The 25,472-nt window shown below is 41.1% G+C and overlaps 1 protein-coding gene across 1 annotated transcript in view; it reads left to right on the top strand.

Annotated features, from left to right (window-relative positions):
* PHEX (phosphate regulating endopeptidase X-linked) overlaps window positions 1-25,472 on the top strand; it is a 1,438,972-nt gene that overhangs the window by 1,373,141 nt on the left and 40,359 nt on the right. Inside the window, exon 18 of the mRNA XM_086934549.1 lies at window positions 5,644-5,774. Coding sequence (XP_086790675.1) covers window positions 5,644-5,774 — 131 coding nt within the window. The remainder of the gene's footprint in view (window positions 1-5,643; window positions 5,775-25,472) is intronic.

The raw sequence follows: 25,472 nt of genomic DNA, 5'->3' as shown, positions 1-25,472 counted from the left end.
GGACCAGTCTGGCTACCTGGTTCTGGACCAGCTGAAGCCTCTGGAGCAGGTAGGCCGAATCCCAGCATACAGAGAGTTGGAGTAGTCAATACGTGACATTATTAAGGCCAATATGACCTGAACCAAGGCTTCAGAGGAGAGAAATTTACTAATCTTTCGAATCCTGCGCAGGTGAAAGAAGCAGGAGGATACCACAGAGTTAATTTGAGTCTTAAGGGTAAGGTCACTACTGATGTAGACACCAAGACTTTTGACTGCTTCGGCAGGGATAGGTGGGGGACCAAGGGTGAGTGTCCAAAAGTTGGGGTTCCAGGGATTTGATGTGGACCTGGTGAGAACTAGCTCCATCTTATCTGGGTTTAATTTGAGTTGGTTTGTATTCATCCATGATTGAATAAAAGTTAGAGTGGACTGAAAGGATTCAATAGCAGGGGGAGAGGTGTCGATATTAAAAACAAGCTGGATATCATCAGCGTAGCTGAAGATAGCTATCTCTCCTTTGCAGATCTGATATTAGTGGACGGATGCAAAGGTTGAATAAAAGCGGGGAAAGGGAGGAGCCCTGAGGGACCCCACAGGTGAGTTCTTTCCCTTTGGACGTAAAGTCGGATAGACGTACAGCTTGGTGACGATTACAAAGGAAGGAGGATATCCATTTGAGGGGGGTACCCTGAATGCCGGCGCTTTCGACATGTTCGACCAGAAGTTTGTGGTCGACAGTGTCGAAAGCAGCCGACACATCCAGGAGGACAAGAGCCTGTGGGATGTTATGATCCGTGCCTAATCTCAACTCGTCGTGGACGGCTAATAAGATGGATTCTGTGGAATGCTCGGGTCTAAAACCTGCCTGGTGAGAATCCAGGTAGTGAGAGTTTTCCACAAAGGTGCTGAGGCAACTTGTGACATAAGCCTCCAAGATCTTAGCAAGGAACAGCAGAAGTGAAATGGGCCGAAAATTACTGGGCACGGAGGGATCTGCTCCAGGTTTTTTCAGAATGGGTCGTACTTCTGCCATCTTGAAGCAATCAGGAGCAATGCCTGATGACAGTGAGGTATTAAGGAGAGACAGGGGGATTTCAGGGAACTGATGAAAAATAGCACAAGCGATGTGGGGGGGCAGCTATCCGTGGGGGAACCAGAACGAACTTTGTTGAGGAGAGAGAAGAAAGTGTCTTGTGTAATAGGGGGGAATGAGTCAAATGAAGATGTGTTATGATATATTTCAGCAGGTATCGGGGGAGTTGTAGCCTTGGAAATGCTTGCTTTAATCGTGACGATTTTATCAAAGAAATAAGTGTTAAGGGAGTCGCAGAGCTGTTGGGATGGGGCTAGTTTGGGGGTAATCCTATCAGGCTTAGCCAACTCATCGACAATAGAGAATATTTCTTTAGCTTTGTTATCAGCGCTGGGAACCTTTAGTGAAAAATACTCAGATTTTGCTTTCAGGATAGCGGCCTTATATTGATAAAGAGCTGTTACGAATGAGGATTTCAATGTGGGACAGTAATTCTGTCTCCACTTTCACTCTGCTTGACGCAAGGAGAGTTTCATTTGTTTCAAATTGGGGGTGAACCAATGTTGGGCATCATGAGGTCTTTTCTGAATCACATTCTTAAGTGGGGCAAATTTGTCTCTACCAAAGGCCAGCCAGGTATTGAGGTTCTCGGCTTGGGCGTGGGGAGATGGCAATTGGGGAGGGGGAACTAGAGGGTTTAGACGTGGCTAGAAAGGAGCAGAGTTCAACGATGTTGACCCAGCTCCAGTTTCTAACTTTACTGCGCCCTCAGGGAGGGGATTTAACATGAGAAGGAACAGGGAGGGAAAAGGAAATAAGGTAATGATCTGACCAGGAGCCCAGACTGATCAGTAGATCAGAGATCTCAGCGTTGGAAGACCAGACCTGGTCAAGTATGTGACCTTTTATATGAGTGGGAAGCTTGATATGTTCTGAGGGATTCAACCCATTTAGAAGCTCAGTAAGAGCAGCCGATGTTGGACATTCACGCGGATCACCGGGCCAGAAATTAAAATCTCCAATAACAAGAAGTCTGACGTGGGTGATGGCAAGTTCGGCAACAATATTTCCTAAAGCTTGAGGAAAGGTGGGCATATAGCTAGGGGGTCTATAAATTACCACACAGACAATGGGAGAAGTTAAAGAGTGGAGTTTGAACACTAGGAGGTCCACCAAGGGAATACCAGGTGAAGAAAGGGAGCTGAATTTATTGTTTTTCTGGATTATGGCTGCCACTCCGCCCCCCACTTTTGCCTCAGCTCTTTTGGCGTGGAGCGCATAGTAGTCGTTAGGAGTAGCCGCCAATAAGTCTGGGGAAGATTCGTCATGTAGCCATGTTTCGGTGAGAAATATTATGTATGTTTATGGGAGTCTAATAGCATGAAGATTTCAAGTTGGTGTTTAACCATGGATCAGGTGTTGAGATACCAGATATCCAATTTGTTATGTGGCTGACTCGACTGAAGAAGGGAGGATGTAGGGGAGGGATCCCTGCGGGGATTAGTTCGTCGGGGGGATCAGGTAGGGTGGTAAGGGCTGGTCTAGTCGCGTCATTGGAAACTAATAGTTCGTTTTCCTTAAGGATATTGCTGGTGAGCAGAGAAATAACCTGATGTGTCTGCAGGGCTAGCATTTTACATCGGGAGTAGTGCAGGGGGGATATGGCAGAATGCATGGCCCCTGACCCCGGTCGGGCACGGACGGGCGCAGACAGGCTGCACAAAGTGAGTTATAGGCAGCAAGCCCACCCTAGTCGCGGGACTACAACTACGATAGAAGAGTTACTGCTGCCTGTGTGAGCCTGCACCTTCCACAGCAATCGGGTAAACCCGTGGTGGACCAAGGTGCAGGCAGCAAGACACGGCAGGACGTTTAAGGTAGAGTGAGATGAGGGTGTGCAAATTAGCAATCAATTTAACCTCTTCAGCGCGACACGAATTTTCACGCTGTGCTGAAAGTTCGAAAAACGGGTGTGGTCATGACAGAACGGTTCCGTCATCAGCACAGCCCAACCGATGCTGATGACGGAACCGTTCCGTCATAAGCATCAAAGGAGTTAAAAGCACATACAACAAAAAAAATAAAAGTGTGCAAAATTCGCAGTCAATTTCACAACACAGAAATGCAAACAGGTAGATCGTTTTTTAAAAGTAATGTGGCTGGCGGGGATTAATGCCAGAACTCACAGCCGCTCCGATCTGGGGCCTCATTTATGAGGCCCCTTGCGCCATCGGAACTTCACTTTTCATGAAGTTCCGTGGCGCAGAAGCCTGCGTGGTATTTATCAGGCAGCAGTACGCCAGTTTTTGTGGCGTACTGCTGCCTGATAAATATCAGTCCCTTTAACGCAGTGTTCTGCGTTAAAGGGGCGTGCAATGGGTGTTGCTGGGGGCGTTCCCAGCAACATCCATGGCCTTTTGACACTGCCCCAGATTTACGAGAAATCGTAACTCTGAAGCAGTGCCAAAAGCTTACGCCTCCCCAGGGGAGGCGTAAGGGAGGCGCAACAGGGAGAAATGTCTTTATTTCTCTTCGTATTTCCTTTTTCTATGTGTGCTGCATTCTACAGCACACATAGAAAGAGGAAAAGCCTCTTGTGATTATTTTTGTACAGAAAGGTTTCCCTTCCTGTACAAAAATATTCTTCCCCGCAACGCAGGCACCCTTGCACCATGGTGCAAGGGTGCCTGCGCTGGCGCAGGCAGCCCATTGTGCGCTGGCGCAGGGGGAAAGGACAGGAATGCGCCGTATCTTATAGATACGGCGCATTTCTGCCCTTTTCTTTTGCCGTAGGGAAGCGCAGCAGGAAGGCCTGCTGCGCTTCCCTACGGCAAAAAGTTATAAATGAGGCCCCTGGTATTTTGCGTCCTAGTGCGAGGAGGGGGAATGAGTCTGCAGTTATAGGCAGCGAGCCCGCCCTAGTCCCGGGACTCCGCCCCCAACTACGATGGAAGAGTTACTGCTGCCTGTGTGAGCCTGCACCCTCCACAGCAGTGGGGTAAACCCGTGGTGGACCGAGGTGCAGGCAGCAAGACACGGCAGGAAGTTTAAGGTAGAGTGAGATGAGGGTGTGCAAATTGGCAATCAATTTAAAAGCACATAGAACAAAAAAAATAAAAGTGTGCAAAATTCACAGTCAATTTCACAACACAGAAATGCTAAAAGTTAAAAACAGGTAGAGCGTTTTTTTAAAGTAATGTGGCTGGCGGGGCATTAATGCCAGAACTCACAGCCGCTCCGATCTGGTATTATGCGTCTAAGGTTGACCAATTTCAAGGAGGTGATTTGCATCTGGTGTTGTTTCATTCAAATCCCTTCTGATAGAACTCATGAATTTACCAAATTTGGCCCAGTCCGAGGGCACTGTACAAGACAAGAGCCAAGAGACTGCCTCTGCACATGTTCTAACCCCATGCCTTATGAACATCGGTTTTAGCAACTTCTGGTGATGTTGCAGTAAGGCAGGACAGCAGCATATAAGATGTTCCATGGACTCTGCTCTGTAATTACACAGCCTCCATGTAACGCTCTTCAGCAAGGATTTCCAACCTGGATTTAATTCCCTTATTGGTAGTAACACTATCCAAGCCCATTGGACCTCTTTCAAACATTTCTTTCCTAAGGCACTTTTCAGATAAGGCTGAATAGGGTTTGCCTTGTATGACTTCATTAGTCCTGATAACACACCACTGGCCTTGAATCTAGCCATATTTACTTTTTCTTGAAAGCTGGAAAATGTGTTTGTTTAATGCCTTCTTTATTGTCACATATTTTACTTCTTCTAGGGACCAACTTGCTATAGATAGATCCAGTTTTATCACTGTATCAAGAAAGTAATTTTGCCAGGGGTTAGATCCCCCTTCAAATATTTTTCAAGTACCTCCTTTAATGATCCTTCCTGGGCGTTCATTGTCTTAAAACAGTATTGCATAAGGGTGCTCATACAGTCAAATTTTTATTTCACCAGACCGAACTCAAGCGGAATCAAGCCATTACATGTGTATTTGGGTAGTCCAAAAAGTGTTTTAGAACACTGGCACTGTGCTTTTCCATTATCATCTCCATTTTTCCTGGTAATCGCTGCAATGCATACCCTGCTACTGCAAGCAGTTTGTATTTTGTGAATTTTCTTATTGGTTCTGTAGTTGGGCTATGTAATTTGCCCTGTAGTTCACGCGTTGCGTAGATGGGCTGTGACACAACGTAAAATGATGCCCCTTCCATCAGAATGTGAAATGTGGCCCCTGAGTCTACTTTATCCCACAGATATTCATGGCCTTAGTCCGAATGGGGCCCACATGAAGGGTTGGGCACCTGATTTTTCAAACCTATCTCTTTGTCATTTAGGAAACTTTAATGTGCTGTTTTCATCTTTTTCCATTCAGGAGTATTCCATTTGTCTCAGTTTTACAGTGATTGTCAGGTGCCATATTTCAAGGCACCTTTCTATTTCATGATGTGTATCCCAGTAAATGTCTTGACTGAGAAGTAGGGCAAGACAATTTAACCCACATTTAATAACCCACATTTAATGTATATAAGACCACAGGCTGCAAACTGCAGACATTTCACCCAGTTTGTGATGAAATAAACATGATGACAAATGTTTTTGTCAATATTTTCTATAGGACGAAAGTATGACAAAAATGGACAATTGGATCCTTGGTGGACCGATGACTCTGAAGAAAAATTTAAAGAGAAATCAAAATGTATGATTGACCAATACAGTGACTACTACTGGAAAGAAGCTGCCCTTCGGGTGAGTTAACTGGTTTAGACTTCATCCAGATGCTTACAATAGTTTCCTTATTTTGCCTACATATTGACATGCCATTGAAGCCATTTGAATATTGAATTGTACTGAATAATCACAACACTGTGACAGTCTTATATGGACAATACTCTGGCTCCAAGACTTTTAAAGGGTAGATTACAAAAATATTTTCTCAGTAAAGTTAACATTTGAAAATCTTCACTCCATGGAGTGATATTTTACTGATTGATATTTAAGCCATAATGTGTAGGTCAGATTATCGTTTTGTTTTAGGTATTCTGACATAAAACCCCATATGATATGACAAAAGCAAATCAACATTGTAGACAGGATAAATAAAATCAATGTTAAGGTTGCAAGATTTTGATACCATTTGCAAAAGAACTCTAAACACATACAAAATTTGAAATTGCCCAAGTGCCTCGTCTTCTAAGGGTCCCCCTGAGAATGTGAACTTTCTTTCTGTAACTACTGTCTATTATATATTTGTCAATCTAAACCTCTATGCCTCCCTCTACCACTGGTTCTGTTTCTCTATTGTGTCTTCTTAAGGGTTTTCGGGGTCCTTGGTAGGATATATTTCACTTGTTTTTTCTGTGACCCTATCTAAGTTTACCATATAATGCAGTATTGTTTGGCATCATGTGGGATTGTGTTTTCAGAAAAATGTGTAACAGAAATCCATACTTGTTGGACATAAACACATTTTAATGAACTTTTAAAGTCTGCAATTGCTTATGTTATTTGTTTACACTGTTTAGCAGAAGTGATAAAGTAAGATGAACTAATTACTTGAAATGCTTGAAGATGTCATTTTCAAAAGCTTAATAATATTTAGTATAATGTATACTTGTGTTTTCAACATAAAACCCATGGTATATGTCCTTGGTAGGATATATTTCACTTGTTTTTTCTGTGACCCTATCTAAGTTTACCATATAATTCAGTATTGTTTGGCATCATGCGGGATTGGGTTTTCAGAAAAATGTGTAACAGAAATCCATACTTTTTGGACATAAACACATTTTAATGAACTTTTAAAGTCTGCAATTACTTATGTTATGTGCTTACACTGTTTAGCAGAAGTGATAAAGTAAGCTGAACTAATTACTTGAAATGCTTGAAGATGTCATTTTTAAAAGCTTAATAATATTTAGCATAATGTATACTTGTGTTTTCAACATAAAACATAGGGTGTTGGTGTGCAAAAAATCTGGCTCAGAATTAAATTTTTGATTTTTATCTCTTATTCATACCTTGTCTGCTGTTGTAGTGAAAGGACAGTAGGTTTGTTTTTTTAGCCCGTTCAGTGCTGCGAACGTCCAACGGTCGTCGCGTGCACTACCTCGCTAGTGCTGCGCACGACCGTTGGACGTCCGGATCCCGTTAGCGCAATCGAACATCCGCACTGGGGCGGAATTTGCGGCGCGCTTAACGGGTTAAATGCGTTTTGGGGGACAAAGATTCAGGTAAAGCCCTGTGAAAAGTTGCATCTTCTCAACCAGTTCCACTTCACGTTCTTTTCTTCCCATTTATTCATGAATACTAAATGTACTTCCATATTGCTGTGTCTGCTATGAGGTGGCAGTTTCCTTGGAATCAGTTTGGAAATTCAACAAATCACTCTTTTAAAACTAAAAGCTTGCTAATTTAAGGTTTAGAGGTATTTGATTAGCCCACAGAAGGATATACATGTTCTAAGTGCAACGCACAAATCATTTGCACGTTGTTAGACCTGTCAGCCTTAGGGTGGATCCAAACAAACATTTTGCATACTCCCCCTCTGTTTGCTGAAATTCGTTTTTGTTTACTTTAGGTCTGTGCACTTTTCCACTGTTAACCAGTGTTAAAGTACTTGTGCTCACTCCTTAAAACATGCTTAAATGTTCCTGCACCTGATTGGTACATTTATTTTATTTATAAATCTCTAGTAAATTGGTGCAACATGCACTAAGGGCCTGCAAATCAAAGGCTACTAGTGGGTCTGCAGTATTTATTGCGACACCCACGTCAGTAGCCCTTTAAAACATTTCTCAAGCCAGCCATTGCTGCCTTTGTGTTGCTTTACACTGTCAGTTGACCTGAAAAAATAACCCCTTAGCCACACCTAACGTTTTTTTTTAATACTTGTCAGTCAACCCTTAGGTAGGCCCTAAACAGTCTATAGGGTACAGTGCATTGTATTTTATGAGTTGACCATGTCTTTCTTTTAAGTTTTACATGTCCTGGTAGTGAAAACTCCTGAATTCCTAGTTCACTACTGTGAGGCCTACCTCTCCCATAGCATAACATTGATTTACCTTATTGTAAGTGATAACTTTTGTTTGGGAACAGGTAGAATTGTCTGGTTTAGTCTCTAAAGAATTATAATTTAAAAGCCTCTTTAATGGTAAAGGTTGATTTTATGTCACAATTCCGAAAAATTCAGTTTTTAGAAAATTAGCATTTTCCTGTCCTAACCATTTGGTGCCTGTAGCCTGTGTCCCATGTCACATGACTGTGTATGGCATTGGGCCTATGCGCATTCCTCCCAAGACAGTAAGAAAAAGGGGGACTAGGTGTTTTCAGGATGGGCCACCCTGCCAGGATGTGTTGGGGTAAAGCTGTTGAAGCAAACAAAAGGTGATGGGAGGAATACCTGCAATTTGTCTAACCACTGGCAATCGCTCGTGGTAGAATCCCAACCCAGCATTTTTTTTGCTCACCATGACACCTCAGTTGAAACCAACCAAATGCAAACAAGTCTTGACCCCGCTCCTTATGGAAACAGTCCAACCCGAACTTACAGGCCTGGTCCTCCATGAACCAGGACACTAGCAACCCAGGACTGGTCACTACCCAGTGTCTTGGGTTCTCAAAAAGTAGCAGTGAGCACTGTCATACCCATGGATTGTTTGTTAGGCAGTGATCTGGAGTACTCTACCTGAAAGGAAGTGGCGCTCCAATCACATCTTGAGATGTTAGGGTTGCTTGCGTGGTTGTGCCTAACCACAAGGTCCACTGCAGCCTGAGAGGGGAGTCAAGGAGGCCTAGAGACTGGAAAAATGTCCCAGGCAGCAGTCAAAAAAGGAAGGGCATGGGCTATGGGAAACAAGCCCCTGAAACATCCACGGTTCAGGAGAAAGGGTTGCTTGCAGAGGCTGCCCTTGAGCTACTGAGGAGAATATTGGAGCCGTGGGAGATCTGTCTGAGCTTCCTAGATGGCAAGTTAGGAGTGGGCCCACCATGGAGGAGGTTTATATAGCTCAAAAATAGTGTTCAACTCTAGAGGGCTTGGGGCAGAAAACTGAGGCCCAGGCAGCTGGTGACACCTCTGAAGATCTCCTGATGTATTGGGAGAATTATATCAATATAGTGAGCCTAAGGTTCCTGAGCCTGGGGTGGCTCATCTGTTTGTTGTCTCCCCAGTGGTAAAGAGCATTACTACTGGGTCTGACTCATGTTATACCCCTGTCAGGACATCTGCAGCAGGACTAGACCTTTGCCTGGCTTGTGTCCCACTTCTATTGGCCCTTTATGAAGACAGCCTCACATGCACTCTTTGGTCATGGCCACATGATGCACTCTGTGATCATGGCCTTGGTCTGCATGCCTGTAGGAAGTACGGGAAAAAGCTAAAGGCTCACTTGGTTCTCTTGCCTGTCACTGGCACCACCTTTGAAAAGGCGGGCAATGCCATTGTTTGGCCCCTGGACCCCAAAACTGCTCGGACAACAGGTTTATCCTGGTTTTGGTGCATCATGCCACTAGATATCCAGAGGCCATACTTCTAATATCTGTGATTGCACCTGAAGTGGCTAGGACCCTGATGGGGATATTTAACCGAGTGGGATTCCCCAAAGAGTTGGTCTCTGACAGGGTCTCAAACTTCTGTCTGAATTAATGAAATCCAATTGGGACAAATGTCATGAATGTGAGGGGTTACCCGCCGTTCTCCACACCCTATTAACCCTAGACAAATGAGCTTGTAAATAGGTTCAACAAGATCCTGAAAGGCATTATTATAGGCCTACCTGAGCCCCTGAGATGGAAGTGGGACATTCTCAAGCCATACCTGCTTTTTGCCTACAGGGTGGTGCACAGAAGGGAGTTGGGTTTAGCTTATTGGATCTCCTCTGTGGCAACCATGTTAGGGGACCTCTTTGTTTGGTAAAAGAGGAATTTTTCATCAAAACTTATTTTAAGTCTGAAGGTAAGCCGAGACCAGGCCCAATCCAATTTTATCCAAACAGCGCTCCATGGCAGTCACACATAACATTCGCCTTTGCCCCGATGCGCAGTTGGCACATTGACCTTTTAGGCATTAATTTCAACAAATGTTTTTAGAAATTCATTACTCTGGTTCTACTGATGGAATTTTTGTTGTTTTGATGTCTAACAATTTATTACATTTCACTCAATTTGGGAGCATTGTGTTATTGTGCTGGACTAGCGTTCTCATAACATCATTCAACAGTTAATTTATTTTCTTTGTGGGTCATCTGCTCTGTGGGTCATCTGCTCTCAAATGTTTTATAGGTAAAGGCACCTCTCTATGCAATACTACAGTGCAAGATCAGGCCAAGCATAAATCAGAAAAGATTACATATGTAAGTTGCATTATGTGACCAAGGTATCTTAAGCTATTCTATGACTTATAGTGAACGAAACATTTCACATACCGATTTGGTTCCGTGCAAAGTGCCCTCAGATGATTATTTGTATGCTTACCAGAACTAATGAACTCATTGATGGTGCTTGTTGTGCTTCTGTGCTGGCATCACACTGTCAGCAGGTGCAAACACTCTCTCAGAGGGGCACAGACTGCTGCAAGTTGACCAGTATGATGTCACTGCTAGCTGCAGGCGTCAGTTGTCACTATGCACTCCCTCTGTGGCCTTAGTAAAAGCTGGTGCTCTGCTTCTGGCATCGCTTTAGTCACCAGCTGCAGAGGGCTCCTCTCTTACTTTGGCCTGGGGCCTAGGAGAGTGCACTGACTGTTTGCTGCATGCAACAAGGTCTATAGACATCATTGGTGCAGTGGGCATTTTTTAAAGACAATGCAGAGCTGCTGAGTCTGAATGACTGGACAACACGTGTGTGCCCCCAGCCATCCCATCACATGGGCAAGTCAGGAGGCAGTGAGCTATGATATTCAGTAGTCGCAGTGTGCCCCATGCACCCTCACATTAGGGAACAGGCTACAAGGTGATCCATCTACCTTTCCCCGACAGCAATCGTTGTCTGTCAGGGGTGGACCCAGGACCAAAACATACATCTTCTGATGCCTAGTTCATTCATCACCAAAGAGCGCTACCTCCTCTGTCGCACATGGATAAAAGGGTGACTCTGGCAGTGGCTGACACCAGGAAAAACTCAACTTTAAGCTGCAGCCCGTGGCCTGTGGATCTTTGGAGTTCAATCACCCTGCATGAACACAGTAGGCAGGCATGCCTAGCCAGAAATACCAACAATGTATAGAAAGGTGAGCGACCCAATATACCCTTGCGTGCTTGGGCAGAGTTTATTATAATAGGAAATGGCCAGCAAGGGGTTTTGTTCTGTAATTTTTCAGCACTGTTCGGACTTGTTTTCAAACAATCAAAGTACCTGAACCTGAGCTTAATCAATGGCTGTTCTATTTAGTCCAAAATGAAGAAAGAACACAAGATGTTACCACACTAACATCATATGTACAATAGACAATTAATGAACCACAAGAAACCAGGGTTTTTTAGTTGTCTGAAAATTATTATTTAAATTCAAGGCAAAAAAATGTATATTTCTGTACAAAAAGGTGAGCATTCACATAGGGTAGGGTACATACATAGATATAATCAGGATATTCAAGGTGTTGGTTACTATTCCTTTGACATATCCTAAAAGTAAGTCCAGACTGCCGCGTTACAGTAATTAATTGATTTCAACTTTTTACATTTTTAATTCAAACTGCCCTAGTCGCCACACCGACTATTATAAATAATTTGGATGAACATTAAAAATGTAAATATGTTTAGACTTGTATTAGAAATAGTAAAAACTTGTAAATAGCTATGAAACCAGGTACTGAAATATAAATGTACAGATTATAATATATTGTTATTTCCTTTACAGAGGGTCATCAATTGTATATACCACTAATACTGTCCTGATGATGGTCTTAAGAAAACTTCAAAAAAGACAGAAACGTCAACTTATCTAGTCCAATTCTGCTTATTGTGTTCCATGTCATCTTTTGATTTTCTTCTGATTTTTAGTTGAAATCAATTAATTACTGTAACGCGGCAGTCTGGACTTACTTTTAGGATATGTCAAAGGAATAGTAACCAACACCTTGAATATCCTGATTATATCTATGTATGTACCCTACCCTATGTGAATGCTCACCTTTTTGTACAGAAATATACATTTTTTTGCCTTGAATTTAAATAATAATTTTCAGACAACTAAAAAACCCTGGTTTCTTGTGGTTCATTAATTGTCTATTGTACATATGATGTTAGTGTGGTAACATCTTGTGTTCTTTCTTCATTTTGGACTAAATAGAACAGCCATTGATTAAGCTCAGGTTCAGGTACTTTGATTGTTTCAAAACAAGTCCGAACAGTGCTGAAAAATTACAGAACAAAACCCCTTGCTGGCCATTTCCTATTATAAGAAATACCAACAGGCAAGGCGCAAACCTACAATTGACATGTGGGCACTTCTAGGTGATGATCACTCAGGACACGGCCTTGTTTTGCTATTGCTGTGACGTGAGCTGTGACAGGCCATGTGGTACCTCTGATGCTCCGGCCTGGTTGAGGGGTTCTCTGCTTGATGGAATCACGCAGCCAGCCAGCTCCCAGTCCACAGCACTGTGCTAATTGTATTTTACATTGTAATTTTGCCTGTCTAATTTTGTGAATAAACTGAGATTGAGGCCAGTATGCAGACTCAGTAGTCAGGCAGCATAGTGTTCACTCTGCCAGCAGTGAGTGGCTTGCACCACTTATGCTCCTCTCATTGGTCTCAGGTTGTGTCTTGCAGTTCTGGTGGAGCTCCTGGCAGTTCAGGAGGAGCTAATAATGCTTTTTAGTGCGATGATGCAGACCACCACACTAAAATGTGTTAGTATAAACGCTGATGTGTGGCTGCATTTGAATCGCTGATAATCCATTTTCTGATATATGTGTAGCTGTAGGGCTTCTTCACACGTGATTTATAAAACCTAAATTTAGAAATGATGCATTCATTTTTAAAAATGGATGTATGTTTCCTTTTATTTTACTATATAATTTCCTAGTTGTGTGTTGCATCAGAAGGAAATGAGTGGGAGATTACAAGGAGTAAAATGTTTATTGATTTTTAAAGAAATTAAAATCAACATATAAAGAGGTAATATTGTAGGTATCCTAATATAAAAAAAATTAAAAGAATGAGTTTCTTGGTCTCATTCTTCGTATTCCTTTATAGTTTATATATACTGCAGCAATCAGTGGAAATTAGTTCAGTCACAATGGATTGACTGAATTATATACCGATCCTGAAGACCATTTTCGCTTAATCCAGAGTACATAAAAAATACAGTGCAACAGTTGCCTTAAAAGTCTATGTGCATTTTTATAAGTGACCGGAGTCACATTTGTTAGTTAGCATTTTCTAATAGAATGTTGATTGTAAAATCAATATAATAGGTGTGCAGCTGAGAATACTAAAAAAAAGTCCGTGGCATTTCCTAAAAAGTAAATAAGCCGTAGTTATATTAAAAAAAAAAGATAAGCAATGTATTTCTAAGTTGGGCTTGTAAACACTGTCGGCCGACAATGATCAGGGGAGTCGGGGCGGGGGACACAGAGAAAGCAGGAGTAAAAAAAAAAAAGAAAAGAAAAAACATACCTTCTCACCGCTTCCTCGCTGCATCTCTCCTCCACAGTCCCTCGCTCAAGCTGGAACTGGAAGCACACCTTGGCTCCCCATAGCCAATCACAACAGTGCTAGATGATTGATTTGGCGTTCAGAGATGCAATGGAGCCTGGGCATGTTCTCCTCCCTGGCTGTAATACAGCCTGGGTGACGGACATGCAAAGTGCGCTTGAATCTTTGTTCGGCCCGATTTGGCCGGTCACACATTCTATGCGCTTACAGAGTGTTGCTTACTACTCCTCTCCCTGCTTTGAGAGCAGTGCTGACCCGCCCAGCCTCACAAAGCTGCCACAGCAGTAACAAATAAAATGATTATAAGGTTGAGTTATTATTATTTTACTTTTCCTTTATTTCACTGCTAAAAAGCAGTGAGCGACGCTCCTCCACCTTAGTGGTGGAGCCATCACTGCTTACAAATTATACACGAACATGATAGGTGCTTCATGCTTACCATTTAAAAAGTGTAATGCTAGTCTTATAGAAGTGCACACTTAAAGCTACAAGAATGTACTGGAAAGCAAGTTTCAAGGGCGAGCCAGAACAGAATGCTGGTTCATTCAGTGCTTAATTTGTAAAATATTAAGTACCAGAGCTCTGACCGGGATGCCAATGCAACTGGCACCACCCATTCCCTGGTCATCGCTGCCAAAACAACTACTAATCATCTCTCTCGCATGTAAATACAACAGTTCAGATTATTCCAGGTCAACTAAGCTTAAGGAATGGCTGGGGAAGATGGTATTTGCAATTTTAATGTATATTGCATTCCTAAACAACCGTTGTTCTGCTCATCTCTAAATTAGATAAGGAGTGTCACCGTGGGGTAGACTGTTGTAGGTATGGTGTTAACAATTAGGTGCCAGTTCCGAGCACCGGAAACCAATTAAGTGCCGGTGCTTAGCACCAGAATGCCCCGGCGCAAATTAAGCACTAAACACTATTAGAGAGAACGCGCTGTTTCTTTCAACATTGGAAACATTACAGAACCGTTAGATGGGTGTTTGCCACCAATTACTATTTGGGATGAATACTAAAAAACAGCAAACACGTTCAGAACGCTCAGATGCGTTATCAAAAAAAATGGGCATGCTTGAGTGACCACATGATTTAAGAGGGCAAAGTTCATGGATATCATAAGGAGTGGACTGAAGAACCATGTCTTGTCTGAATGTAACTCAAAATTGGCTTCTTTTATGGACACTAGGAAAACATCTGTTAATTGAGCAGGAAAAATGGTAATGTTCCTTAATTCTGTTTAACAAAATGCCTGTGAAACACCATTGTGATTAGGTGGGGGGTTCCACAATATCGCAGACGAAATATCACATGACAATAATATTATGTACACTACATTGAGCTAGCACTACATTGTAAGGTAATTATTTATTTACTGTTCTTCACTCTTATTCTTGTCATCTAAATGAAGTATACATGGAGCTGAGAACAGTAAATACATATCTACCGTAGACAGTTCTGTCAGAAACGCACTGCATGTGATATTATTGCAGATCAATATTGTCAGCATCGTTTATATGTGGCACACATAGTTAAGTTTGGTCCTTAGACAATACATTTTCAGGTGTACTGGTTTATCAGATTTGGTGTATTTGCAATAACTATGAAAGATTTGAAGTAGTATGATGTATGGTATCAGAAAGTGTGAGCAATTTAGATATGCGTTTGATAAGTCTGTATATGAAAAGAAAACAGCTGTCAATTAGGTCGCAGGACTCTTGACTTTTGATTGTACTTGCACACGATTGTGCTTTGAATTTTAAAATCTGGAGAGATCCAATCAGGTTTCTCTTCTAATACAGAGGTCGCCATCAATACATGACAAGTGGAAGGTAGAGAATATTGATTGATTCATAAAAGTGCTCTATAGAGCGAACCCTGTGCATAAATACAACTCTAATCAGAAAGGACAGACTGAGAAAGCAATGTGCAGAATAAGATGTTAATTAGGTAAAGCATATGGATTTCAGTGCAATTGTCAACAGACTATTGGGTAAATGAATTTGTGTGTTTCCTAGAGAGAAAAATAACATTCATTTTCTGAATGCTTTTCTAAATCAAAGACGTTTTGATCTTAAAGCAAAACACCCTACTCAAGGGCATGTGAAAACATTTTGATTATTGAAGTGAGTAAATTGGAGAAAGAATATATATTTCGACTATTTAAAATCGAATAAAGTTATTTTGACTGACTGACAATTTATCTTGTAATCAGAAAGTGCTTCCATGGAGTGAAAATGTTTGGGAAGTAAGTTATAGTGGAGCACCCATCAGAAAAAGAAATTGGGGTTAGGGGCTAGTTTGACAGCAGTAAAAGTGCAGACAAATGTGGTATTTTCTGGATATAGGCATATGGATGTGTATGTATATGAGATGTCAGTGATGTCATCAGTGATGTCATTTGAGATGTCATCAGTGATGTCATCAGTTATGTCATTTGAGATGTCATCAGTGATGTCATCAGTGATGTCACTGACCATGTCATGAATGATGTAATATGTGACATCATTAGCAGTGGATTGCGGGTCTGCGATATATAGTTAGTGCAACTAACTATATATGGAATTTCAATGGTTTTGTGCAAATAAAATAAGGTTTTTTAAATGCTAATCCCTAACTATATATGGTCTATAAACTATGGTTTTTTCAGTGAATTTTCAAGGTTTTGTAAATGCAAATTCCTAACTATATATGGTCTATAAACTATGGTTTTTTCTGTGAATTTCATTGGTTTTTTAAAAGCTAATATCTATAGCTGTAAAATATATTCTTTATTAAGTGACGTATCACGTAGCCCGTGAGACGCCTCATGATGCATCGCATAACCGTGACGTATCGTCTCTGCAGCGCAAACCAAACCCAAAACGTAAGCGCGCCAAAAAACGCTTAAAGATATATATATATTTTTTTAACCTTAATTAGACAAAATCCACACGTGCACATATCACAAACGTTCAAAAAACACAATATGTCGGACTCCCGTTACGCTGCCGGTTAGCTGCCCGGTTAACGTACCAGGAAGCACCTTTACCGCGAAAAATCGCAATTTCTTTTTTCTTTTGCCCCGCAGGGAACTTTAATAGCCCCCTCATCAATCCTAGGGGTTCAGGAGGGGTCTGCCTTACCCCTTTTATTCATTTACACCTTTTTTTTCCACCTCTTGTCTCTCGATCCTACCGAGAGACAAGATGGCGGCCGCTCCGGACTGTTTACAATGTTGACAGCCAATCAGCTACTCCTCAGACTCCCGTTACACTGCCGGTTAGCTTCCCGGTTAGCTGCCCGGTTAGCTGCCCGGTTCGCTTACCAAGACGCGTCTCTACGGCGAAAAAATTGGATTTTTTTTTTTTTTTTTGGGGCCCCGCGTGGCTTTATAATATCCCCCTCATCAATCCTAGGGGGTCAGAAGGGGTCTACCTTGCCCCCTTTCCTTCATTTCCCCCTTTGTTTTGGCCTCCTCTTGTCTCTCGATCCTACCGAGAGACAAGATGGCGGCCGCTCCGGACTGTTTAGAATGTTGACAGACACCGGAGAGCCAATCAGCTTCGCTTCGCAAAGTTCCGATACGCGAAAAGTTCGCTAACCGGAGCGCTACCCGGAGCGCTGTTACAGATATATATCTTGTTTTAAACGTTAATTTCTCAAAATCCACTGAAGCACATATATTGAGACCTAGCAAAGGCACATCGGGCTAACAGTCCCTACAATTTTGCCAAGTTTCGTGAAAATCCATTCAGCCGTTCGGGCTAAAAGTGAGGCCAACCGCCCTATGGAAATTAACATGGGAAAAACGCGTTTTGGGACCCCCCTTTTTTCTCGGCCCCCCCTTGACGAACCCCCCCCAAATTTCCAGGAGCTGCTCAGAAACAAAATGTGCCATTTTCCTGAAAATTTCAGCCAATTCCGTCCACAAACGCCAAAGTTATTAGGCATAGAATTTTCAAAAGTTCCATAGAGAAAAAATCCTAACTATATATACCTACTGGCTATCGCCAGTAGGTAATATATATATATATATATATATATATATATTATACCTACTGGCGGTCGCGAGTAGGTATATATAGTTAGGATTTTTTTCCTATGGGATTTTTGAAAATTCTATGTCTAATAACTTCGGCGTTTGTGGACGGAATTGGCTGAAATATTTAGGAAAATGGCACATTTTGTTTCTGAGCAGCCCCTGAAAATTTGGAAGGGTTTTGTCAAGGGGGGACAGAGAAAAAAGGGAGGTCCCAAAACGCGTTTTTAACTTTGAGTTTTCCATAGGGCGAACAGATGAATGGATTTGCACGAAACTTGGCAAAATTGTAGGGACTGTTAGCCCGATGTGCCTTTGCTAGGTCTCAATATATGTGCTCCAGTGGATTTTGAGAAATTTACGTTTTAAAAAACAGATATATCTGTGACAGCGTCCCGGGTAGCGCTCCGGTTCGCGTACTTTTGGCGTAACGGAACTTTGCGAAGCGAAGCTGATTGGCTCTCCGGTGTCTGTCAACATTCTAAACAGTCCCGAGCGGCCGCCATCTTGTCTCTCGGTAGGATCGAGGGACAAGAGGAGGCCAAAACGAAGGGAGAAATTACCATAAGGGGGCATATGCCCCCCTAGGTTTGATGTGGAGGCTTTAAAAGGGCCCCGCGGGGCAAAAAAAATAAATCTTTTTTTTTGCGTGGGGTGCGCCCGGTACGCGCACCGGAAAGCGGTCCGGGGAGCGTACTATAAGGAAACAAGAATGATAGACTTTTTAAATATTGTATGTTTATTGATTGTTCGTTTTGTTGTTTTTTTTTTTTATTTAAGTAGCAAAATGTAGGTACCAAGTCTCACTTTACATTATAATCAATTTGGTACTAGTTTATGAATTACATGTAAAAATGATTAAAGACTTGAACAATTTTTGATTATTAAATATAAATTTATTTTTCTGATTCTTTTTCAAAATTTAATAGACTGTCTAACATTTGACTGTCCGAAATGTCCTCTTGTTGAGTGAACATAACTTCCCACATTTTATCGTCCTCATAATGAAGTAACAAATCCACAGATTCTACACATTGTAGAAGTTCTTGGTCTCGTGATTCGTCCATGAATTCCAAGTCAATGCTTTCAATTATTTCCTCATTTTTTATCTCTAGGGCAATTTCAAAGGAAAGGTTCTGTTCTCCTTCCATTTTTGTGCTGAAATTTGCATGAAAAATAAATATATCAGTAGAGATAGGGCAATGTTGGGTTTAAGTTCAGACAGGTACTTGTGAGTTTATAACAGAGAAGTTATCTATGGGCTCTGTATGGTTTCAGGCGTGAAGTAGTACTATTAAAAAGTGCTTGCAAAAAATCCTAAGTAAATTCATAATTATAAAACAGAAACGTAAATCAATCCATAATTATAATAAACAAGCCTTTCTCAATGTCTAACTCTTACAGAGGGATAGTATATAACTATCTGAAAATGTTTCCCAAATTAATTTAAATTGTATAACATAGTTCTCCGGTCAAATTTTTAAAATAACATCTTACCTTTTAAAAACAAGTTTAAGTTGTCAGTGAAAATGTTCTTGCAATGTACTTCAGGAATTAGTAGTCAAAATGGCTGTGTTTTTCTCTCTTTCTTTATATATATTCAGGTAATAATCAATCAAATGTTAGGTAAAAAAAAGTAGAAAATGAAAGTAACATTTTAATTGGTTGTCAATTCCAACACTTCAGATGTGTTTTGTGAAGTAATTTACCTCAGGGAATTTAGAGAGGTCTACATGCTAAATAGCTAAATGGAATTCCAACCAAATTTGTGAAAATGGTAGGGATTGGTATGTAGTATGAGCTAATGTATATTTGGTGAAAGTGTCTCCAGTGGTTTTTCTGTAAATTACTTTCCCACCTTTTTTAAGCGAGCGCTTCTCAGTGTGTGCCCCGGTACGCGAACCTGCAGCGTTACGGGAGTCCTCCATTTTGTGTTTCTGTAGAATTGAGATACAAGATGGAGGGTAAATAATGTTCAGAATGGGTAGAAGGGGGCACGGTAGACGTATCCTGACCCCCTAGGTTTTCTGAGGGTGGCTGAGGAGTCCCATATGTGTGAGAAAAAAGAATTCTTTTTTTTAATTTTTCGCGCGGTTAGCTGCCGGTACGTGAACCGGGTAGCGAACCGGGAAGCGAACATAAGTGAAAATTAGTGAAAAAAGGTACATTCGAAATTTTTAAAGAGTAATTAAAGTTAAGGTAGCTCTGAAAAGAGCTTTTGGGTTCTGTGTGAGTTTGAGGTACTTATAAGTAGGTACCAATACACAGTCTTAAATTTTGTATGAAAACTCTGTTCCCCTCATCTGAGAAGTGCACGCCATCTCCTCTGTAGATATCTTGCATGTAGTAACACAAGTTATTGTTGAAGATGCAGCCCATTCCATGGTCTCTCATGTAAGCTGAAACAGACTTATTTACATGCTTCCTCGATTTTTCAATTTGTGGACAAAATTGATTGGACCACCTCTATTTTTGTCTTTGGCATATATTGGAATATACCAAGGCAGTTTGAGGAAAAAGTGCCATCAATTGCTCAAAGGTGTCCTTTAAGAGCATTTCCTGACCTACCCCAGTCAAAGTGCCCAAATCATTTCCTCCACAGTGCACTATTATGAGGTCAGAGTTTGGCAAATGCAAAAAGGTTTTCACCAATGGTATCAATTGGTGACGTCTCAATCCTCTTTGCCCAATCATTTGGGGAAAAAAATGTTCTAAACCAATGAAAAGTGGTAATTTTAGGTCATATGACCAAGCCTTCCATCATTAGGAAACTAAAAGTAAAATGAACCAATGAAAAGTTTTATAAACAAGTCACATGACCTGTTATGCTTACGTTACGCGCTCCGCGCCGCGCCCCGGATCACTTCCGGGGCGCTGCGCTTCGCGCCTCGATTCGCATTCCAGAGCGCTTCCGGGTGCGCTAACGCGGCGCACCATAAGACGCATTACACGGTAACGCGATACGTCGCGCTTACGGGACGCGTCACGATGCTGCTTTCTAACGCAGTACTTGCGCTAACGGAACGTTTACCGGTTGGGGGACCGGGTCTCGGAACAAATTGAAGCTAACGGGAAGCTGCCTGGTTCGCGGACCGGCAGCGAAACAAAAAAAATTAATTAAATAAATATTTAAATTAAAAACATATAATACAAAAATATAAAAAATATATTTTGAATTAGAATAAGAATACATTTTGCAGCTTTTGATATTTGCTATTAAAAAAACATTGAAATTCACTTAAAAAACCATAGGTTATAGACCATATATAGTTAGGAATTAGCATTTACAAAACCTTGAAAATTCACTGAAAAAACCATAGGTTATAGGCCCTATATAGTTAGGAATTAGCATTTAATAAACCTTATTTTACTCACACAAAACCATTGAAATTCGCATATATAGTTAGTTGCACTAACTATATATCGCGCACCCGCAATCCACTGCTGATGATGTCACATATTACATCATTCATGACATTGTCAGTGACATCACTGATGACATCACTGATGACATCTCAAATGACATCACTGATGACATCACTGATGACACCTCAAATGACATCACTGATGACATCTCAAATGACATCACTGATGACATCACTGATAACATCTCATTTGACATTACTGATCACATCACTGATGATATCATTCATGTGATAATATGATGAACCTCTTCTGACTCTAATATAACCTTAGATACAATCAGTGTAAACAGACACTCACAGACTGTCACTCATCCATGGAGTTACTCACACACCTAGTCAGTCATGCAAAGAATCAATCACACCTCCATTTCCTCAACTATACAGTTATACACACCTTACTTATTCAAACATATACTAACACATATTTACTCTCTTATACAATCCCTGATACAAGTTCACAATGATCCATACAGCCACTCACACATTCACTGGCTCTTATGCACAGTTATTTATATATGTCAACTCTCACATGTACTGTGTTTTACATATGTACTTACTTTGACATGTAGCACTGAGATATCCATTCACTCACCAATACACTCATGCACACAGTCAACCGCCCATACAGCTGTTTCCTCATGCACTTTTGAACCCATACATCTAGTGAATCAACTGCTCACACATCTATGCGAAGAGTCATACACCTCCCAGCCACCCACACACACACTCAGTCTCCCATACAAATACTTGGGCAACCAATCAATAACCCATATAGTTACTCATATAGCTACTGATCAACACATGCAGCAGTTTACAGAACAACAGACATAATGATGCACAAATTAAGACAGTTTAGTCACTAACCCATGCACTCAGTGAGACACATTTAATCACTCACTCATTCAGTCAGTCATGCACCTACTAAATCCTTCATCCCGACACTTATACATCCACTCATTCTTCAATATGTAAGACATATTTTAACTTTACAGAAACATACAGTCACTGGATGATGTCATCAGTGATGTCATCAGTGATGTCACTGACCATGTCATGAATGATGTAATATGTGACATCATCAACAGTGGATTGCAGGTGCGCGATATATAGTTAGTGCAACTAACTATATATGCGAATTTCAATGGTTTTGTGTGAGTAAAATAAGGTTTAGTAAATGCTAATTCCTAACTATATATGGTCTATAACCTATGGTTTTTCAGTGTATATATACATATATATATATATATATATATATATATATATATATATATATATATATATATATATATTCACTGAAAAAACCATAGGTTTCACACCAGTTATAGTTAGCTGGAAATTTTACTGATATAAAACCATTGAAATTCCCACGTTATAGTTAGTTGGACTCACTATAACTTGCACGTGTAATGCACTGATGACACCATCCAGTGAATGTGTGTCTTTCAGATAAATAAATATGTTTTATATATGTATGTTAAGGTCGATGGAAGAATATTTGTTTAAATTATTATCTTAATGGATGTTTTTAAAAAAAAAAAAATTGGATATCTGCCTTATTAAGTGTATCTTAGTGAATACATATATTAGCGAGTGAAAGTAGGTCAGTCTCTCTGTCATCAGTGATGTCATGAGTGATGTCACTGACCATGTCATGAGTGATGTAATATGTGATGTCATCAGCAGTGCATTACACGTGCAAGTTATAGTGAGTCCAACTAACTATAACGTGGGAATTTCAATGGTTTTATATCAGTAAAATTTCCAGCTAACTATAACTGGTGTGAAACCTATGGTTTTTTCAGTGAATTTGATAGGTTTTTTAAATGCTAATTCCTAACTATAACTGGTGTGAAACCTATGGTTTTTTCAGTGAATTTCATAGGTTTTTTAAATGCTAATTCCTTTGTATATCGAGTTTCTAACCTTTTTTTTTTTTTACAATTTGCTGTTTTTTTTTAAGTATTCATTTTTTTTATATAATTTTTTTCTTTTGCGCTCTGGGTGCGCGCTCCGGGAAGCTTTCAGCTAAGCTCTCCGGTAAGCTTTTCCGAGAGCTCATCTGAAAGCGCACCCAGAGCGCAACTGTCGTTCGTGAAAAAAAATATGAATGAAAAGTTAATAATAATGCAAAACATTTCGTACCATACAAATAAAATTAGTTTTTTTTAATAAGGAAAATGATTATGCATTTCTATAAAAGATTGATGACGTCACTTCGGCGCGCAACGTAAGTGCCCTCGGAAGCGCCTACGTTCGCGGCGCATAAACGCACGCAAAAGCGCCTACGATCGCGCCACGTTTGCGCCCCGGAAGCGCCTACGATCGCGCTGCGTAAACGCACCGGAAGTGCTCCGGAGCGCGCAGCGTAAACGCGTCGGGTCATGTGACCCTAAAATAACACTTTTCATTGGTTGCTAACAGTTTTTTTTTACAATGAATGAAATCCCCACCCATTTCCTTCACTTCTTCTTTCACTTTTGTGACTGAAAGACCTGCCTTTTTTGCTGCTCCATATTCCTGGATTAATCATGGCTGCCAGACCATCCAGCAGTGAAGATGACTCCAATGATTTCATTGATGAAGAGCCTCCTCAGCCGAAGGTCAAAGAACATTTCATCTGGAAATTTTTTAAGTTTCCAGCAGACCAGAAGAAGGTGAATGCACCAAAAGTAGAGTGCAGGATCTGCAAACAGGTCCTGTCACGGGGTAACCCCCCAAAAAAATACTCTTTTGGCAACTTCACCATGATTCGCCATGTGGAGAGGAGGCACCCCCAGAATTTTGCCCGGGAAAGTGTCAGGGCTCTGGCACAAGAGGTTCCCAGAGATGGGGCCTCTACATCAACAGGAGGAGCAACTTCTTCTGGAAGAGAACAATCACAGGAGCAGGTAGCAAACATACAACCTGCATTTAACCATGGGGTCGTCAAATGCAGATACTGCAATCAACTCCTCACCTACGGGGAGCAAAGTGTCCTGCTCATGGTTCGAGCATTGGAGAACCATCGCTGCCCTTCCCACCTCTAATTTTTTTCTTTTCTTTTTGCTCCTGTTGAGCAGTTTCCATTCCCTGTTTTTGTTCCTGTTCAGTTAAAAGAAGAAAACCAAAAGTTCTTTTCAGAACTACCTCCAATTCTCATCAAAGAGCTATATTCTTAAAAAATGAAGAGTAAGTGAAATATAGTGCATTGATAATTGAAAGGAGAATGAGTAAGAAAGAACAGAAAGGTATGAGAGGTGAAAGGAAGTGAAGTAGGAGGAATGAAAGAAGGTGAGTGTTAGAAAAGAAAGTTATGACACAGTGAATAAACTGGAGGCCTCATTTCTGAAAAGTGACGCATCGCTACGTGAAAACAGCGATGCGTCACTTTTCTGGACGCACTCCTTATGACATTCCAGATATGTCATATTTAATATATGACTAATCAATTCGCAAGGAGTTACAGATATGTCAGTATTTCTGACATATCTGTAAACACAAAAGTAACGCATTGCAGGAGTGTGTCACAAAAGTGACGCAACTCCAGTAATGTGTCCTTTCACATGGAAAAAGCACCATGTGAAAGGTTTGCTGTGAAGCAGGCGCAAGATTTTGGCGCAACAGCATCCTAAAAGTGACGCACTGCGTCATTATTACCAAGCTTTTTGCAAGGAACACCCCCTCTGCATGCATTATACCTGACACTATTTTTTAAAAAGTGACGCATCTAGGTACATGGGTCACTTTTTAAAACTCTGCGCCACATTGTATCTGCATCAGGTATAATGTATGCAGAGGGGGCAATCCCTCGCAAAAAGCTTGGTAATAACGACGTACTGAAATCTATGAGATTTCTCTGCGTCACTTTTAGGATGCTGTTGCGTCAAAATCTTGCGCCTGCCTCGCGTCACTTTCATGTTTACAGATATGTGAGAAATACTGACGTATCTGTAACTCCTTGCAACATGATTCGTCATACATTAAATATGACACATCTGGAATGTCATAAGGACTGTGGACAGAAAAGTGACGCATCACACCAGCAGTGTAATAAAATGTGCCTCGTTGCACTATATTTAAAGGATGCAACAGCATCCTAAAAGTGACGCAGTGAAATCTCAAACATTTCACTGCGTCGCTATTACAAAGCTTTTTGTGGGGGAACACCCCCTCTGCATGCATTATACCTCACGCAGATATAATGTGGCGCTTGATTTTAAAAAGTGACCCATCTACCTAGATACGTCACTTTTTAAATATAACGCAACGAGGCACATTTTTTTACACCACTGGTGCGATGCGTCACTTTTCTGTGCGCACTCCTTATGACATTCCAAGTAACGCATTGCTGGAGTGCGT

This window comes from Lissotriton vulgaris, chromosome 8 (assembly GCF_964263255.1).
Source record: "Lissotriton vulgaris chromosome 8, aLisVul1.2, whole genome shotgun sequence".
Classification (NCBI taxonomy): Eukaryota; Metazoa; Chordata; class Amphibia; order Caudata; family Salamandridae; genus Lissotriton; species Lissotriton vulgaris.
Note: the sequence above shows the minus strand (reverse complement) of the source record. Positions and strands in the feature narration are given on the sequence as shown.